Source organism: Saccopteryx bilineata, chromosome 5 (assembly GCF_036850765.1).
Source record: "Saccopteryx bilineata isolate mSacBil1 chromosome 5, mSacBil1_pri_phased_curated, whole genome shotgun sequence".
In the NCBI taxonomy this organism is placed as follows: Eukaryota; Metazoa; Chordata; class Mammalia; order Chiroptera; family Emballonuridae; genus Saccopteryx; species Saccopteryx bilineata.
In genome coordinates, this window is record NC_089494.1 from 231171674 (window position 1) to 231192781 (window position 21108).

At 38.5% G+C, this 21108-nt stretch overlaps 1 protein-coding gene across 1 annotated transcript in view; it reads right to left on the reverse strand.

The window, feature by feature from the left end:
* GABRB1 (gamma-aminobutyric acid type A receptor subunit beta1) overlaps positions 1-21108 on the reverse strand; it is a 381935-nt gene that overhangs the window by 21988 nt on the left and 338839 nt on the right. The window contains exons 6-7 of the mRNA XM_066281210.1: positions 2947-3084; positions 2692-2844 (exon numbers count right to left, since the gene is read on the reverse strand). Of these exons, the coding sequence (XP_066137307.1) occupies positions 2692-2844; positions 2947-3084 (291 nt within the window). The remainder of the gene's footprint in view (positions 1-2691; positions 2845-2946; positions 3085-21108) is intronic.

Consider the following 21108-nt stretch of genomic DNA (forward strand, 5'->3'; position numbering starts at 1 on the left):
AAAGGGCAGACACTTTGAAAGACAAAGCTGCAGACTCCTACATAGTCCATGAACAAATCATAAAATGGGATGCACTGCTAATGGAGAGTTACAGCCATTAAAAACATAATGCACAAAGAAAAAAGATAAGTCGTTGGATATCTGACTGATGTTAAATATCCCTCATTCTGTTACTACATCTTTCTTCTTCCCTCTTTCAGCATCTCATCTCCTTTCTAAATCTGTCCTTGTGATACTAATCCCCACAGATGCCACTGCCAAGCTGGAAGTTGGTGACCAGTTTGAGGAAACTTACTTCATTCCATGAATCTTTAATACATGTAGGTCATAAGACCAGTATTATATTTTAAAATAAATTGATAGTAAGACAACACTAAAAGAAGCATAAAAGAAAGTTCACATTTGTATTAAGCATGTAATGTATGTATTTTTTAGACAGAATAAAATCTTGTTGCTTTGTTTTTTTCAAAGCAAGACACTTCTAGTGTCTTGATTCCAGAACCTAGAATAAAATATGTAGCTCCCTGGAGCTTAAAAGTATTTAGCTTGGATCTGTGAAAGAAGTTTAAGATGATCAGTTCTTAAAACAAAGATTACACATTATCTACTGTTTGAGATACAGCATGCTTAACCACATGTGGCTGCATGGTAAATATTTGGTGTTGCCAAAATAGTAATTGGAAGAAAACAAGAAGTATAAAGGAGTTGGAGTTTCATGTAGATAGTTTGTGCTGTAATATTAATATTACACATTTGTACAGGGTTTTTTTTAGTCTTAAGCACTGAATTATAAATTATCTTATATGGCTATCCTAACAGGTTGCTGAGTTTTGAGAAGGCAGGGATGTGATTTCCGTTATATAGCTGAATAAAGAGAAACTCTGAGCACAGTTATTTTGCTGTAGATCACGCAGCAAGGGGCAAAGAAGCAAGGAGCTGTTAAATGAAGGCATTTAAAAATAAAAACAGAGCTGAAAAGGAAAAACCTGAAACTTGAAGACAGTCCTTAAAAATAAAAGCAGGAAATATGAAATAAATATTACAGACAAAAGAAGGCTGACAGAGGGTATGTAAAGTAGAAAATGAAAAGGAAACAGTTTAGCACTCATTTGCCAATCAGATTATTCTAGATAGATTCTCTGATTTGACTATTCAACTCCTGGGAGGAGAAATGAAGTAGGAAGTCGAGATTATCATACAAAAGTTAAGATGGTTTAGAACAGTGATGAATTCAATTGTGTTGCACTGATATGAAATGCCATCATGAGTGGTCTTACTTTTGAATAAAGTTTTAAATGTCACCTAATGTAATTCTAGCTAATGTCCTTGACAGAAGCAAACAATCTGTTTGCAATTATAAATATCCTAATTGCATTTTGGCTTTTACTCCTTGACTTAGATTTTTAAAGCAAGATGAGTTAGTATATGAATGTCTTTTCTACTTAGATAAGTGTTAAAACATCACAAGTTTTACATTTCAAAGTACAGGTTAATTCAACATATATACTTATCAAAATATCTTTAGCTTTGGGGATAGAAGAGTAAGAAGAACCATAATTTATGACCCTGATAGTTGTTATTCCCTGCTGTGAACACCATCCAGTGAGTCTGTCTTAACCACAGCATATATATATTCAAGTTCACATTCAGATAATGTGCAGATACAGGCATCTAATATGATAAACTTTGTGTTTTCTTTCCTTAGTCTTGTTGGAATGTTCAAAGGTTAAGGGACTGCCAGCACTTGACTGTGAGAGCCTTTTGTACTTAGCTATTAGAAATAAGCTGTAGAGATGATGGTTAATATGAAAGGGTATGTGGATTCTCTAACCCAGGTCAGTAATCTCAGAAGAGAAGAGATGTGTATGTTAGTTTAGTCAGAAATTATGCTCTTTTGTATTTGTGTGTGTGTGTGTGTGTGTGTGTGTGTGTATGAGAATAAGTCCCAGAAAGTGACACTGAAATGGCTCTGTGATAAAGCAATGAGACAGGTCCACACAGGCTCAAATCCATCAAACAGACCTTATACTTTCTAACTTTCCAGAGAACCACTGAAAGTCTCAAATTCAGCCTTCCAGCTTGCAGCAACTACTTAACCATGGCGAGATTCATTCTGAATTTTGTCCCCCCAGTAGGGAAACCATTTTTATTCTGCCCTGAATACAAATCATTAATATAACTGATGAACTGTCTGTGCCTTACTCATGTGTGATGAGCTCCATTTAAGGGAGACTCAGATGAATAAGATTTAGCTTTAGTTAATGTTTGAGAGATAGTAGTTCCCAAAATTTGACATAGCTTGTTAATAGTCATGATGTCTAGCTTTCTTTGAATTCATTTGGGAATAATGCATCGTGAATGTTCTCCACTGTAAACAGCAGAAAACCATCACACAATTAGTAAAAATGAGTGTAATAAGAATTTTAAAATATGCTCTAAGAAGCACTTATACACAATAGTATTGCATGTATTCCAAGATTTTGTTTTAATTTTGGTAATATGCTAAAAAGATAATACATTTTAAAACATTCACTCTGTAAGTGCTTACACTTAGATGTTTTATTATCAAGCATTCTTATGTTAATCTCATTCTTTGACTTGCTGAGAAGACCCTTGCCTATAATTCCAAACATTGGTAATTTGTTTGAAGCTAAATCCCACTGGCTCTCTGCAGTGCTGGGAATGCATTACCTAGTGCGACTCTGGCTGCAGAAGCATCATAGTTGATCCAAAAAGACACCCAGGACAGAATTGTAATCAGTGTGGAAGGCATGTAAGTCTGCAGGATGAAGTAACCAATGTTTCTCTTTAGACGAAAACTGAGTGACAGTCGTGGATATGACCCTGAGTTGAAAAAAAATAAAAAAAATCAGATCATCATTTGGTTGAAACCATCTTCCTTCTTTTACAGTACCCCCAAGTTTATTTTGGGGGAAGCATCCTCACCAGTTGTGAACTCCACCTTCTTGGACACCATCTTGTAGTCAACAATTGAAAACTGAGGAAGCTCAATTTTATTTACCCCTGTTACTGCTCCCTCTCCTCCATTCCAGTAAAACTCAATGTCATCAGTGGTATAGCCATCTGAAACCAAGAAAGATAGTATAGTTAAATAGAGTTCAGTTGGTCTAGGTATTCATTTTGAAGATTGGGAGCTGGAGAGAAAATTCCCAAGAAGTGATGGTAAGATGACTGTGCTTTAAACCAGGATTCCATATAGGTCTCATGATGAGTGCTACTTCTGATGCATTGCTGGTAGGTATCACACACCAGATGGATGCATCTGGCATTTCGGACATAAGTTCTATGGTCATTCAGTGATATCTGATATCCTGCTGCATGCTTATTTTCTTGTGTCTATCAATGGGCACTGTTTGGTTGAATGGTGGCAGGGGACAGGGGAGAGCAGTGGTTGGATTTCAGGTGTTTGGGCATAGACATTTTACTATGCAACATTTAGCAACCAGTATAATAATAATTGAGCACATATTTGTTAAAAGGGAAACTGGAAGGGTAAAAAATGGAGTTTAATAATAGACCAAATTTGCACATAGCCATTAAATGATTGAGACATTAAAAATTATACATTTAAAAAAAATTTGGCAAGCTTCTATTCATATATTGTTATTGTTAATGTGTAGGTGAAAAATTTAAGAACTATATGAATTCTTGATCATACTTTCATATCTCAATACTTAGGATAGTAAGCTTTAGTTCCTCTGAGAGCCATGTGGACAGGATGCAGACTGCAGTGGGAGGGTCCCCTCAAGGCCAGTCTTGTCCCCCTTCCTCTTCTGCTCCCGCCTGCCACTGGTCTAGCTGGGTGATGGTTGTATTTAAGAGTAACTTGCAAAAAAAATAATGTACTCTATTCATTTATTTAAAAACATAAAAATCATTTAATGCACATAGAAAGCTATATTTACCTCTTTTTACCTGCTAGAGACAAAGATCTCTCTAAGTTTGTTTCCTATTCATATTCACCTCAAATAAAAATGGATCAAATCTTTTTTTTCCCCCTAGAATTACTAGGGCTTTTGTTTCAAAGGTATAATGTAGGACACATTAGGCTGACTTACTTTTGATTAAATCCAGTAATTTTTTTTGAGAAATAAAGAAATGTATTTAAAATTTAAAATTGAAATGTCAGGGCACCATTATTAACATTGATTTACTTCATAAAGTTCACTCAAGCAACTCAATTTTAGCAAGAAAATGGAAATTTACAGGACAAAGTTGAATATATACAAATTCTCTAATATCCTCGCCCTGGCCGGTTGGCTCAGTGGTAGAGTGTCAGCCTGGAGTGTGGAAGTCCTGGGTTTGATTCCTGGTCAGGGCACAGAGAAGAAGTGCCCATCTGCTTCTCCACCCCTCCCCCTCTCCTTCCTCTCTGTCTCTCTCTTCCCCTCCATCAGCCAAGGCTCCATTGGAGCAAACTTGGCCCGAATTCTGAGGACTCTCAATGGCTTCAGCTTCAGGTGCTAGAATGGCTCTGGCTGCAACAGACCAATGTTCCAGATGGGCAGAGCATCACCCACTGGTGGGTATGCTGGGTGGATCCCAGTTGAGCACATGCAGGAGACTGTCTGATTGCCTTCCCACTTCTAACTTTGGAAAAATACCAAAACAAACAAACAAACAAACAAACACTCTAACATCCTCAAAGATTTCAATATACAAATTTAAAACTGAGCTGAGAAGAAGAAAGTGATTAGGTAGCCATGGCTGAGTGTAGGAAGAAGTGCAGACAATACCCGAGGCAGCTGGTCATAGTACTTCCTGTATCCAATTGTCTTTTATCAATTAGACAATGTGCTCTCTTGAACAAAGCACAGAACCATGTGGGGAATTTTACTTATCTGTCTTTTTCCTACCAACCTCTGCGTTCCTAAAGGCCAGGGACTGGTTCTTATTCCTTTTTTGTACCTTAGTGTCTAACATACGTACTGAGCCCCTAGCACATGGTCAGCAGCCAGGTTCCCTGGAACAGATGGAGTTGGTACTTATTTTGCTGGTACCATGCATATAGTATAGGTCGCTCTGGAATCTAGAATTCTTGTTTTCGTTTTTGTGGTCCTCTAAGTCAGCACCAGCTTCCTGATTGTGGTGGAGCTATCATCCCCTGGGAGGGCCAGTCTGCACCCACTACTTCAGTGCTTTCATTTGGTAAGCACCACTTCTCTGTGTGAGATCTCTTTCTTCTTACGCTAGCCAGATGGACTTCTGTCATCTGCAACAGAAAATGGAATGACTCGCTCTCTCTTCTTGGGAAGAATGATCTGCTCCAGGTTTGGAGTTATCAGAGCTTTACATTAAAACCTCTGTTGTGGCTTGTGCCAGCTAGCTCTTCATCTGATGTTTCTGAACCTCATATCGTGCTTCCTACACATTGCTCTGTACTGCTGGTCTCGGACCTTCTGTCTTTCTGGCTTCGTGTTAGATGCTGCCCTTCAGAAGACTGGAAGGTGGAAGCGGGATGGGAGGCTCTTGACTCGCCCTGGCAGTGTGGTGGTGCTGCACTCGCTTGTGACTGCTGCCAGGGCCGCGGGGTGATTCCAGCCTCTCGCAGCTGAAGCCATGGCAGCACCTCTTTAGGCCAGTCCCCAGACGTCTGGAACGGCATTGCTGACAGGACCGGAGGATTCAGACTCGTGGGCTCCAGCACAGGGCTGTTAGCAGCTTCTGGCTTTTGTATCCTTTTTCCTCCCCTTTGCTTTTTCAGCCCTTCCCACTTTTGTAACCAGTTATCTCTATTAAATCCCCTTTAGGAAAACCTTTAGTGGTTTGGGCTTTCCTAATGGGATTCTGTCAATTATATAGCCTACTTAATAATGCAAATATTTCATCTGTGTACATAACTGTGTTTATCTCTGCCTTTGTCATTCCCATTGTATATTATTATTATACAATGTTACATTATATTATAAACTTTAGAAAGCAAGGACATTCTTTTATTCATTTAAAAAAAAATTCTTGATGCCTAGAACAGATTCTGTCTGTAGTAAGTATCTCATGCATTTTTTTGAATCAATGAATTAGTGAATACTGTTGCTGCTTAGTATTCTAAATTTATTGTTCCAAGCCAGTAATCAGATAGAGGTAAATTTTTGGTAGCATTCTTGAGCTAAATTTATTCTTTGATTAAAATGATTCTGCTCACAGGGGGCTTACAGGTGTGTCTGGGCACCAAGCAAATAAAAAAAAAAAAGGTTCTTGTTAATTTTAGGCTTACTGAATAACTAGGTAATAAATTATAACCTCAAGCTGGTTTCTGAATTATAAAATCTTATGGAAGAAACACATAAGCTTTAATTAGCATCAAGAGTCCAGAGATAGTTTTCAGTTTGGGGGTGAGAGGGGAGAAGGCAGTGAATGACCCAAAATGGCACTCCTCAATGTCTCCCTCTTGTGCAGGTAGCATAACACTTCAAGGCCACAGGCAATGAAAGAACTAGAATATGGGTATCAATCAATGCAGATTTTTTTTTTTTTCATTTTTCTGAAGCTGGAAACAGGGAGAGACAGTCAGACAGACTCCCGCATGCGCCTGACCGGGATCCACCCGGCCCACCCACCAGGGGCGGTGCTCTGCCCCCCAGGGGGCGATGCTCTGCCCATCCTGGGCGTCGCCATGTTGCGACCAGAGCCACTCTAGCGCCTGAGGCAGAGGCCACAGAGCCATGCCCAGCGCCCGGGCCATCTCTGCTCCAATGGAGCCTTGGCTGCGGGAGGGGAAGAGAGAGACAGAGAGGAAAGCGCGGCGGAGGGGTGGAGAAGCAAATGGGTGCTTCTCCTGTGTGCCCTGGCCGGGAATCGAACCTGGGTCCTCCACACGCTAGGCCGACGCTCTACCGCTGAGCCAACCGGCCAGGGCCAATCAATGCAGATTTTAATAGTGTTCAGAGTTTATATAGTCAGTGGTTTGGGTCTAGATTTCCAATCTCACTTGCACTTTGTTTAAATAAAACCTGTTAGGCTTAGTGTTCAAGGCACTGAGATAATTATGGATGATTTGGGAGAGAAAAATGCTCACTCCATTTCGGGTAGAAGTTTGAGTTCTCATGGGAGCATTAATGGCAGCTGGATTCAAAGGAAAGAATAGAGGCCTGGAAATGTACTATTATTCAAAGGTTATACAAGAACATTTGCTACAGAGAGAGAACATCAATTTCCTCACACCTAAACAACCTATTTACCAAAGGTTTTTCTTTATGAACCAGTGACTTCACACAGTGTCTCAAAGCCCAAACGCTTGGATACTAAGGGTGTTGTTTCCTAGCAACAATAACTACATAGAAGCTCTCAAATTTTCCTCTAAGCCCCTGGGGACTCCTTAGTTGTGCAGAAAGTACAGATAAAATTAAGTTGGTGTCAGTGGATAAAGATGCATAGAGCTAGTACAAATACAGAAAGATCTAGATTTTAGTGTTCCTCTTGCTATTTGAAATACCCTATTTAGGATACATTTGCTAATCTGGAAATAAAAATTACTCCCTGCTATGCTTAATAGAGCTGAGATGATGGTCTTCTACAATCATACTTAACTGGGTTTGAGATAATGCAGAAATTTAAGCTTTTAATTTATGAGAGAGCCTAAATAAAATGTATTTCTCTTTGTGCAACAGCCATAGCCTCATCTCAGGTTTCATGGTGTGAGGCTTGATTGGCTTAAGCCAATCATTAAAATGCATCCCTGTAGTATTTTGCTTCAGTGACGGGCTCAGTGTTGAGCAATAGCCAGGTCTAAGCCAATTAGTTCATAGCAGTCCCCTGGCTAAATTAATTGCTTAAAAGTAGGCATGTGATCCAAGTTGGTCCATTCCTAGAGAAACCCAGGACTTTTGTTCAAACGTTGAAGGATTTCTTCTTTTTTAGCTATTGGCAAACAAGAAATGTTGAGTAGAGAGTGGCTGGTCCAATTACAGGAGCCAACCTGTTCCCTTCCTGCTTACATCATTTATTACTAGTACCTGCTTGAAGTGACTTTCATCATCAGCATTTCAGCTGTGGTTAGAAAATGATCCAGTGAGCCCTGGCCGGTTGGCTCAGCGGTAGAGCATGGGTTCGATTCCCGGCCAGGGCACATAGGAGAAGTGCCCATTTGCTTCTCCACCCCTCTGCCGCGCTTTCCTCTCTGTCTCTTTCTTCCCCTCCCGCAGCCAAGGCTCCATTGGAGCAAAGATGGCCCGGGCGCTGGGGATGGCTCTGTGGCCTCTGCCCCAGGCGCTAGAGTGGCTCTGGTCGCAACATGGCGACGCCCAGGATGGGCAGAGCATCGCCCCCTGGTGGGCAGAGCGTCGCCCCTGGTGGGCGTGCCGGGTGAATCCCGGTCGGGCGCATGCAGGAGTCTGTCTGACTGTCTCTCCCCGTTTCTAGCTTCAGAAAAATGAAAAAAAAAAGAAAAAAAGAAAATGATCCAGTGAAATAACCTTAGTAGTCTGCCACTCCCCATTTCTTCTTCCTCTTTCATACATGAGGTTGAAATTCATCAATTTCTCTGCTCCTGTAACTTGTGGATTCTTTCCATGACAAAGTTATTGGATATTTATAATTGTGTATCTCAGCAGCAGATAAGATTGCCAACTGGATCTAATTCTTCTTATGGCTCCATATCTGTTATAACATTCCTTCTAAAAGCTATTTGAGATTCCTTTCTCACCCATATCTGTATCTCCATGATAGCCTAAGAATAGCAAGCAAAGCATGGAAAACAGATTTTTAAAGCATTCTTACAGTATGAAAAGCCCTTAAGTACAAATCTATGCAACAACCCACCTACTGTTGTTGGCTTCTACCTGACAACCCATCATTGGAGTGGCCACCTAATTGTTAAGAGATGGTGATCTCACATTTTTTGTCAGTCAGCTCAATAGTTAATTGGGATTTTAGGTAATGATTAGAAAGCATGTCCTTATAATAAGTAAAACGCATCTTCTTGAAGTGCATTCACCACCTTATCCTTATCTGCCCCCTGTGTTAATAGAAGACAAACCCAGTATCTTCTCTACATGACAGTACTTCCCATTTTTGAGGATACCTCTCATGATCCCTTTCATTTTTTCCTTCTTCAGGCTCTGGTCTTTCCCAGGGTATCCACAGGCTATGAAGTGTTTCTCTGCTCAGTAGTTTCCAGTTTGCTTTTGTGCCTCTTGAGGTGTGGAGCCCCAAGCTGAGAAGTGGCCATGTCCACCTTGTTTTTTCCTTTTTCTTAATTTAAATTTTTTATTTTTAGATTTTATTTATTCATTTTAGAGAGGAGAGGAGAAGAAAGAGAGAGAGAGAGAGAGAAGGAGGGAGGAGCAGGAAGGACCAACTCCCATATGTGCCTTGACCAGGCAAGCTCAGGGTTTTGAACCAGTGACCTCAGCATTCCAGGTCAATGCTTTATCCACTGTGCCACCACAGGTCAGGCTTGTTTATTCTTCTGAGTTATCTGGCTTCTTTCCCTGTGTTCACTCACTTTTACAGTTAATCCCGCTCTGGTATTGAACCACTACTGACTAATTTAGGAATTAAGCAGCCACAGGTTTGGAATTACATCATGTCCTTTAGATTTGGAATCTTGGAATCCAGACATGATTCTGGTTTCTTAACCATCCATTCTCTAAATCCATCCCTTATTTCCAGCCAGACCTGAAGCCTGATGCACCAGGGACAAAGTCAGGATTCTCAAGGTTCCCCACATTCCAGAAGCCATGGCATTGTCTGTTTCTCCAATGTGCAAATTCTCAGTTACTTATCCAGAGCCTGCTCCTTCATATCTGATTGCTTAACACTGCCTAGTCCATTAATCCTTCACTACACCAGATCATCCTCATTGAAAGGCACTCTTGCTTCTGGATTAATCTTTGCACAGTATATTACATACATCAAAATTCATTCATGTTCCATGTTAAATATTATTTCCAAGTCACTATAAAAATATTAGATTGCAGCTGACTTGAAAACATAATGTTATGTTAGTTTTAACATTGTAATTTTCCTTATGTATTTTGGAAACAACAATTTGTATAAGACCCTTGAGAAACTCATAGCATGTAGACATTTTGCCTATGGTGCTTGATGGCAAAATGATTTGACTGGACCAAATACTAATAGGTCTCCAGTGTCCTGCTTGAAATCTCCCTGCAAGCTCTTTTTTTAAAGAATATATCCAGTTCCTTTTAAATTTCCCACTGGTGGGAATCTTACTGCCATTGCTAGATCTCTTTACCCTGAATGTGGCTTGTCCTGAATTCTAAATTAGATAGCTACCTGAAATTTCTCAAGGTCAAATTGGATTGTCTGGGTGCCTTCTCTGAGCCTCTGACTGATCCTATTCTGACCTTCTTTATCACTTTTCTGACTCCATGTTGATATGATTTTCACATGCTTTATGCCATGCCTGTTCTTCTCATGATGTTCTTGGTGTGGGTGGCTAGCATAGATCAGGAGGTTTTCTATTAAAGCAGCAAAAGTTCAAATTAGCTTTCTGATAGTCATATTATTAATTTTTCCTTTGGACTCAAATATAGGATCTAATATTGTCCCCATTAAATTTTATCTAATTTAATTTAATTTGCCGTTCTAGCCTGTTGAGTTTCTGTTTGTTTGTTTGATTTTTATTGCTCATCCTTTTAGTTCATGGTCAAGTTGAAGATCAAGTTCAAGTTCACAGTCAGGGTCCAGGTCAATTCACATATCACAGTCACAATCAAAAGTTTATGTTAACATTCACATTGTGGCTGCGGCTGTGGTTCAGGCTCAGGTTCGGCTACGGTCATGTTCATGGTCAAGTTCAAGTTTGTGGTCAAGTTTAAGTTTACCGTTAATTTCAGGTTCAAGTTTATGGTCAAATTCAAGCTCAAGTTCAAGATCAAGCCCAAGTTCGTGGTCAAGTTCATGGGCAAGTGCAAGTTTGCGGTCAGGGTCCAGGTCAAGTCATGGACACAGTCACTGTCATGTTCAACCTAAGGTATGGCTCTGGCTGACGTTGTGGCCCAGGCTCAGTCACGGTCAAGTTCATGGTCAAGTTCAAGCTCAATAAAGTTCAGGTTCAAGTTTACAGTCACGGTCAGCGTGGAGCTCAAATCTGTGGGCGAGTTGGAGTTCATGTTCATGGGCAAGTTTCCAGTCAAGCTCAAGCTCAAGTTCTCTGGCAGATTGTAGTGTGAGGTCAGGACCCAGGGCAATTCACAGGGCATGGCTGCATACTTATTCATGTTCATGTTGAGGCTGCTGCTGTGGCTCAGGCTCAGGTTCAGGTTCCTATATTTAGTAGACTGCTAATTAGGTGTGTGTTTGTATTACTTTATGGGAGAAGAGTTTTTTAGAAGTTTTATCCCTGACTGAGATGAATGTGCAGTTATTCACAACATCTGGTCGACTTTCGTGCAGTTTACCATTTTGTGGGATGATCAAGTGAAGAATAAGATATTCAGTGTTTTAAATAACATCTCTCTTTATTCTCTGCATTAAAACCCCAGCACTACTGCTAAGGAAACAGTGCCCTTCCCAGATTCACAGACCTGTAGGCTGTTGACTTCTCCTTTTGAACTCCAAAGCTGTCTTTGATGGTCATTTTAGTCTGCCCGGACAGGTTCACTGTCAGTTCCAAATCTGATAAACATGCTTCTTCTTATTATTTTCATGACAGAGACAAATATGCCATGGCAAAGAAAAAGACAGTGCCTTGTAACCCTCTCTTGCCAATATCCCTTGTAGGTTGATATCAAACGTCTAATCAGCATTTTGCAAGATGGCACCATCATTTATCTATTTAATATTAACTTAATTGTTTTAGTTTAGAGTCTGTATCTCTGTATTTACCACATGAGTCACTGATTTTGCAGTTTTATCAAGTAAGATAGTGAGGTCAGGCTTGACTCATGTTTGAAGAAATCGGGCTGCCTCCATAGGTTATTAATTCCCCTTCTATAAGATTCAGGGCTAAAATCTTGCCCAGACTCAATCGTATCCCCTTAAGTTTCTTAGAATTTACCTTTCTTACCTTCTGGAGTAATGGGATGGTGTATTCTATTCTGTCAATACCAGTGACCATGTGGTGTACTAATTTAAGTGTATAGACTCATGATAGTAACCTTTCTTTTACACTGTCCAACTTCCTTTAATAAATGCTAATGGAGCTATACTGCATTAATTTGTGTAGATGTAAATGTTTTAGGAAAAGTATTGGTCACAGATTAGAATGAGTATTCCTTTATGGCCCAAATCAGTGGTGGAGTAAAAGGTAATCACACCTGGAAATGCTAGCATCTTATTATTAAATGTTTGTCTCATATGATTATTACCAACATAATTTTCTCAAAACAATCCACCACCAGTCATTTATATTTTATTCATCTTAAAAGTCAAGGAGAGAATATTTTATGTTTTAGAAAAAAATCCTTATCCATCTCTTTCCAATTTATACTATCATGGAATAGATTTTTCTGGAATATTTATGGTCAGATTTTCTTTTATAATGTTGAAATACTCTTACAGTGTCCACTACTACAATCAAATAAAAACATGGACTCTTTACAAAGCTAGGTAAGAAAGCTTTGTTCAAAATTGAAACAGCATTTTGCTTAATATCTCTGTAATAAAAGGAAGAGGGCCTTGCCTGTTCAACTCACCTCCAATGAGGTGTTGGAGTCATTGTGATTGAATGTCATCTCTGCCAGTAATTTCTGCATGATAGAAAAAGAAAGATGAAAGCCCCCTTTCCACTCTGAAACAGTTGTTTGGTTGTGAGCAAAGCACTTTACACCTGTATTCTCTAAGCAGTGGAGTGACTGCATTCACTTGAACATATAAAAAAAGATTAACTCCATAAGCAGGGAATCTAATCTAGGGTGTAAAAATCAGAACGTCATTTAAGATTGTTTTAAATTCTGCTTTAAGAGTGCAATTTATACTGGGGAACAAAATTTTTGTTGCATCCACAAAAACACTTGTTCTTACCTAATTCAAGTGTGCTGATCTCAAATCAGACATTAGTTTTTTTCTGTAAGCTACAGTTTTCTTTGCAATTCAAGATTTTAGACTTTTATCTTATTGTAAAATTTTCAACATTTAGTTTAACATAATGAAATAGAATGTCTTCTTGGGCATCATCTTCGTGAAAATTAATTATTTATATAATGCAGTAAATACACTAATACACTAAAAGATATGATTGCATCAGAATTTGTCTACAATTTCAAAATAGAACATATTAAAACACTTAGTTTAATCATAAAATTTGCACAAAACTTATTTAAATTCTATTCAGGCAAAAATTTGCGTTTGTAGCTCTTGCGTTTGTGTACCTGTTGAGGGCAATCTCATTTGATGCTCTAGCAGTAGTCTGCTCATCACTAACAGCTCCAAGATTTTGGGGAAACTTATCAAGGTGACTGTTCAGGAAGTGAATCTTAATGCTCATGTTACATCCAATGTCACGGAAAGCCAATAGCATCCTTTAAACCAGAAGTTCATAGTTTTCTGCTTTTTTGTTGCCAAGGAAGTTCTTTGTAACTGCCACAAAAGACTGCCATTTTGCTTTCTCCTCCTTATTCATCTTCCTGAAAAATTCTTCGTCACGTACGAGGGTTCAAATTTTAGGTTCATTGAATATACCTGCTTTTATCTTCTCGAAAGACAAGTCAGGAATAGCAGAAGTAATATGTTTAAACATTCACTTTCTCTATTCAAAGCCTGAACAAACTGCTTCATTAAGCTAAGTTTGATGTGAAGTGGGGGAAAAATGATCCTGTCTCAATTAACTACAGGTTCATTCAAAATATTTTGCATCCCTACTTCCAGAGCTTCACGTTTTGGCCACTCCTTCTGTGTCCAGTGTTTCTCCTGAGCTTGGCTGTCCCACAAACACAGAAAGCAAGGATACTTCGTGAAACCTCTCTGTTGTCCTAGCAGGAAATTTACCATTTTAAGATCCACACAAATGATCCAGTTATGCTCCTCATACTTCAGAAAGTCGAGGACAATTTTTATGTCATAATAATCTTCTTGCAGATGAATTGAATAACCAATTGGAACCGCTGCATAAACATTACTGTTGTGTAGGAGAACACATTTCAGACTCTGTTTAGAGCTGTCAAGAAATAGCTGCCATTCTATTGGACTGTAAGTGGTAACACCTAGCTGGCTGAGAGGACTACTGATATCATGACAGTAAACAAAGTGTTTGTCTTCGGAAAAAAGTCCACAAAAATTTGTTCACGCTTCCTGAAATGGGATACTTTAGTTGACCGGTGAAGTACATTCTTTTCTTGAAGCCTGGAGGCTAATAACTCAGCTGCTTTCTTTGATAAGCCCAAATCTCTTACTAAGTTATTCAATTCAGGTTGGCTAAACTGCTGAGAGGTTAATGACTCTTTGGCATCAGAAGAGGACCTTTCAGATTCTATAACCATTTCCTCATGCATCTTATCAAAATACACTTGATCACCATGTTCACTTTCTTTGTCCTTAGAAGAAATAAAACCATTGAAAACTGGAACTGGGAGTGTCTCAGAGTGTAGGATAGGTCATATTGCTGAAGGAATAATAGGATATGCCATCATATGCTGTTTTTTCTTGCCAATGCCCTTTGTATGGATCAGACAGAAATAACAGTCACTGCTGTGGTCCTTAGGTTCACACCAAACCATGGGAATACCAAAAAGCATTCCTTTGCATTTTCCTTTTGTCCAGTCATGAAGCATTTTCTTACAATTATGACACACAATATTAGGAGTCCAATTCTTGTCTTGATCGCCAAGGGAATTTCAAAATAGGCAATATATGCACGTGTCACAAATGATGAAATATTGCGCCTTTGACGTTGAAGTGTGTAACAGCCACATATATAACAGAAGGTATCAGGACTATTCTTACATTTACGCCTACTTGAAGAAGCCATGATTCAATCTTAAAACAAAATAAGAGGGTGTTTTTATCAGATAATAATTTTTTACATTTAAAAACAACTACAATTATGTAAAAGTGATGCTTGTAAAACATCAATTGCCTTGTGGTTTATGTTCAATCCAAGAGTTGTTGCCCTTTAACTCCAATTTAAAAACCAATGTATGCCATTCACTGTAACAAAAAGAAATTAAAATTGCATAAAAACTCGAGCATGACCAAAAAACAAATTTCAGATTTGGAGTCAGCGATGTAGAAATATATAGAAACGGTTCTAAAACCTCATGCAACAGAAAATGAAAAAAAAAATTTTTTTTCCCCAGTGTTATTTAAGAATGCTGGATCTATTTGGCATCTTTAAAGATGTGCACCATTGTTTTATTTAAAAGAATAAAAATATCACGCCTAGTTGTGAAAGGAGTCGCCTCTGATTTTGACAGACACCTAATGGGCTACAGGTAGCTTTATTTTCTAAAGTGTAAACTATCTGGGAGGATAAATAAGATCATGAGCAAGTATAGTAGAAACCTGCCTACGCAATTACCCAGATAATTCCAATGTGATCTTACTTTAACCTTACCATGCTGGCAATGCTACTGTTGACCTGAAACTGTGGGTTAATAGTTCAGGTGATAATGCCAGTTACTTAATTTATTCATAATATCTTCATGATATTTTTATTTGCAATCCTATCAAATAAAAAGCGAGGTCTGGTTTGACTTATATTTAGAAAAATCAAGCTTCCTCCACAGATTAATGATTTCTTTTCTATTAGATCCACTCCTGAGTGGTTATTGAATTTTATTTTATTTTATTTGAATTCTTCTCTCTCCAACCCCCTCGTTTTTGGAAGGTTACTTTTCACAGGGAAATTCTGATCATAAGAAATGATTCATCAATAAAGCATATTTGGGGGGAAGAAATTAATTTTTTACAAAAACCCACCCAAACCAGTCATAATAAAATATATACTATGTTTTAAGAAAAATATCATAAAAATATATGTGCATGTGTATATTGACCAAGAATATATATGAAATAATTAATACTGGTTATATAAAGATGTTAAAATTATTTTTTAATAAAATTTTTATGTGGTGAACATATAATTCTTTAAAAAAATAAAGCCCTATTAAGTTATTTTTTATGTTCTAAAATTATCCAACTTATTTTGTGAGTCAACTTTAAATCTGTGAAAATTATTTAAATAACCTATAGAGGGCGCTAAAGACCTTCCAGAATCTCAAGCACAGAGAGACTCAGGCAATAGAAAAATGTATTCCTCTCAGTTGCAGTTTTAGATTTTTCATGACGATTTTAGCTTTGGATCACTGATACTCACAAGGTTTCATTTTAAAATTCATTTATGCCAAATGACACCAGAACAATTGTGATTAATATACCTTGCCAGAAATATCTGTTTATATTTAAATACATGAAGCTAATTGATTAGTAAAGTAACTAAAAAATTGCCTGTTTTGCTATATTTAATGCTTAAGTTATACTTTTTTCACTAACGTCTTGAAAATGACAGTCTATGCCACTTTATGCATATTGTGTTAACAAATGTCTAAGTGCAGCATGATGTGGATTCATTCTTCATATCTCAGTTATTGTGATTATGCAACTGGTAGCAATAAATTATACTAAATTAAAATTACCATTTTATCAGATCAAAGTTTATTTTAATTATTCTTAATTTATTTGCCTAGTTCCTAATTTCTTTTAGGTATAGCATATGTTTTTTAGTCTTCAATCCCTTATTCATTTACACTTAGATGACATCTTTTTGAGACTCATTCAATTCAATTTCTAAACCTGATAGATACCTTCCGCAAATTGTGGATACAGATTTATGTAATCATTGCCCTAGGTTTTCAAAAATGTAGTGAATAAAATCTACAATAATCATATGGTAGCAAACTCTTAAGTTAAAAATAAAAAGATATATTTTATTTCCCAACAAGATAGAGTTTTTCTTTTAGGCAATTCTCAGCCACCTTAAAATATCCCCTATTTTTTGGGTTCCATCTAGGATCAAGTTGGACAGACTTAGCAAATATAAAGCCATGTACTTTTGTGATTCATAAGCTATTGTATGTTCTTGTATAATTTCTTGGCCTTTGAAATCCACGCTAATAAAGTGTTGTAGAGCCCACAGGTCACAGTTGTTTGTATCTATAGCTTCTCTGCACTCAATCCCAAGTGCTAGATTGGTGTCACTAAGGTTACTGTGGTAGACATGTTGGGCACATTAATATCTGTGTTTTAAAAATTGCATTGTGTCTGGGCATGATGGAAAAAGAAAAACAACTATCCGATTATTACTGTCTTTGCAGGAATTGATTTTTCACTCCGTGTGCTGTGGCAGTTACACTGATGAAACATATGCCTTGCTGCCATTTTATTTATATTGAAGGCTTTATTTCTGATGTGCATGAAAGGGCAAGACAGGTAAATAGGAGTTTACCTTTGCAGCTGCTTGGTGTAGAAGTTTGGGAACAGTCATTAAGGAAAGGCCATTCTCTTTAGTTTTTGTCCATTCTCAGGCCAGGGAAGAAAAACAGTGATTATCGTTTTCATTTTTTCAAAGGGAAAAAACGAAAGTACAGACTACCATAACTTGCATGGGAAAGCTGAAGGATTCGAAGTTTCTATTGTATCTGTGAAAATGGGGTTAATAATTTGTGCTTCTTCGAAGCACTCTATAATCAAAATACTTAGAAGCATTACTCAGGCATCACATGCTGCTTCAGGCTGGGTCTATAGCATTGACTCTCACCATTTGGCAACATCTGAAGACATGTTGGATTGTCACAACTCAGGAACAGGTGCTACTTAGTACTTGGTGGGTAGAAGCCAAGGATGACACTAAGCATCTTACAGTGATCAGGACAATGTGCTACATAAGAATGATCCAGCCCAATATGTCAATATGCTGAGGATGAATAACCCTGGCCCACAGCTGTAGGGTGCTGTGGTTAGTAGAAAGAATCATATTAAAACTATTTGTATGAGTGATATCATGAGAGGTTCATAATAATACTGAGGTCACATTCTAAGTTGATACTACTTTTGGGAAAAGACGATACAAGATAGTCTGTAATCAAATGGCAAATAGAATTTTTTCCCTTATAATCTAAGGGCCTCATCCTCACTGCTGACCTAGATAATAAGATGTGGCCACACACTACTGGGGGTGGGTAGAGGAGAAAGTGGCCCTTGAGGAACCTAAATAATAAGCATGGCAATGCTTGCCTCTTTGGTTTAAGAGATGCTGGCTTGAAAAACAGAGAGATGGATGTCTACACATGCACACTTTCTGAAAAATTCTCTTCACCCTGAACTCCCATAACACATACATTAGCTAAGGACACTTCCAAGAAGGGAAGAGAAAAAGAAGAAGTAGGAGGATAGAGTCAGATGCAAATTTAGCAAGCCCCGTGTCTGCCTCTGTTCTTTCAAGCAGGGTTCTGGCCCGTGAGTTCGATAGCCTCTTGATGTGAGCAGAACCTGTGCCTTACGCTGAAGGCAAGCAAGACTTGTAGAGAAGGCTTTGTATTCCACCATTTGAGAGATAGGCAGTATGGTCTGTTAGAGCTGTGGAGTGCCAGAGACGACTCTGTATTGCCGTTGAATTTATAATGGTAGGGAGGATTTCAGAGGGTCTCCAGTTATGGCCATGCAGTGGGAGAGAAACTGTGGTTTTCTAAGAGATCTCAGGGTTACCTCATTAGAAGAATGCAGATGACACAGGGATCAGACAAAGACCCAGTTAAGTCTTGGACACTTTATTAGTGCTAGGGAGTTGAGTGGGAGCTGAGCCAGAACCCACAGAATGTCTCGTCAGCGTTGCAGTAAGACCTGATTTCACCTGTGCTGAGTTCCAGACAAGTTGCCTCAGAGGTGATATAAGGCCAGTCCGAGGTCCAGGACCCAAGAGACAGAGCATGAGAGGTGGACACCCCCTTGTCACCTTCCTGGAGTGATGTGTCTGTAAGCACCTGCAGAGCTCAGAATCAACCCCGGAAGGTGGGGGTGTCACAACTAAAGTATGGATGAACTAAGGCACATCCCCTCTGTTTCCCTGGATGCATTTACCCTGGTACACTCCGAACTCACTGTCAGTGCCGGTGTGAAGAGCAAGAAGATAAAAACATTATAATATTATTGCATTTATGGCAGAAGTGTCTGAGAAATTATTCACTGAATTTAGGAGAGTATGTGGAAGTTATTAGATTAAGCCATATAAGTCTACAAAATTGTAGAAAATAAAGAATGCATTTGGACACATTTTAGTTTGTAGTCTGAAATTCTACCCATTGTAGCTGTATCTATGAGAAATAGTACAAAGATTATGAAGTATGGTCATATCCAACTTCCATAGACAATCTAAGGGCCATATGAGAATTCCATCAGGAAGATATACAGTTAGATTCCCATAAAACAAGGGAATTTAGCGTAGATGGAACTGCTTTTTCTTCTCTGGAGAATCTCCATTTTGATCTTTCTCAATTATACAGATGGGTGCTTAATTGACAGAAGTTCATGTTACCAAAACATAGATTTTAAAATAAAGTAATACTCATTATTTTCAGATTTTTCAAAGACAATTTAATTTAGTCTTGTTTACAGATTTTTCCGAGCTAATTTGGTTTACCATATACTGCTGACCGAAGAACCCTGGGAGTGAAGAGAACAGCCACTTATCTAGAGTGCTTTTGGAGCGGCCACACCTGTTTATTAATTCTCATTCCAAAAGGAAGAATTTAACCAGGCTTCTTTTTTAGAGCTTACGGCAGTCAATGCTCCTGAGAATTCTTTGATAAATTTCACTCTCAATATTTTTTCTTGAAACCCTGCTGCTTGGCTGTACTTCCCTGGTGAAGACTGCCAAAAGATTACATGCTCCAACAGTGGACTTTTTAGTTCTGAGGCAAGTCTCTGCATTATCTCAAGAAATTCCAAAGAGGTAATATAAAAAAAAACATGTATAGCAAGTTAGTAATTCTATTCCAAATAAATCAGGGAAATAAACACTAGTGATTAAATAAACACCTTAGAATGAAAGCATCCGTGTCCTCTTGTGGTCATAATTTTGGCAGCCATTGGTTTAGTGCCCCTTATGGGTCAGGTCTAGAGCTAGACATTTTATGTATGACTACAGCATTCAATCTTTACAACAGCCATTTTGGAAGAAATTATTTCCATTATAATGACTAAGAAAGTAGCCTTAGAAAGTTTAAGTAAGATAGTTACAAACCCTGTTAATCTGTTTCTAAAATCTTCCCCACCACACTGTGCAGTTTCATACTAATGAATTTATATTACTAGTTCATATTTTTAGTTTCACACTGTAGCAAGAACTACTCTATATCCTATTAGGTTGAATCATATAAAAATTCTGATATATTGCCTGACCAGGCGGTGGCACAGTGGATAGAGCTTCGGATGGGGATGTGGAAGACCCAGGTTCGAGACCCCGAGGTCGCCAGCTTGAGTGCGGGCTCATCTGGTTTGAGCAAAATCTCACTAGCTTGAGTCCAAGGTCGGTGGCTCGAGCAAGGGGTTACTTGGTCTGCTGAAGGCCTGTGGTCAAGGCACATATGAGAAAGCAATCACTGAACAACTAAGGTGTTGCAACTCGCAATGAAAAACTAATGATTGATGCTTCTCATCTCTCTGTTCCTGTCTGTCTGTCCGTGTCTATCCCTCTCTCTGACTCTCTCTCTCTCTGTAAAAAATAAAATAAAAAATAAAATAAAAGTAAAAATTCTGATATTTAACCTTTTTTTTCACATAGAAACAGCAATTTCATATGGTTAATCTTTAATACAGAATAGTATGCAGTGGCTCAGCCCAGGCACAACGGTGTGTTTGGGCACTGCGGGAATCTGTAGACTGGTTTTGATCAGTTGAGCTATTCACATCTCAAATTGCACTGCTAATCTTGAATAGAATGAGGTGTTTGAAAAGCAGTGAATAAGTCATTTTGAACCCATCACTCCAGGAGGAAAGATGTCAAGCGGTTCTGGTGTGATGGAGAGAAACAGACACGGATCCAAAGCCTGGATTCTTGTCTCAGTTCTGTGCCTGCTGCTTGTGATCTTGAGTAGGTTGTAGTTACCCTAAGTCTCAACAGCCTCCTGTGTGAAATGAGACTAATCATAACTACCTCACAGAGTTGTGAGGGTTAAATAATTTAATTTTAAA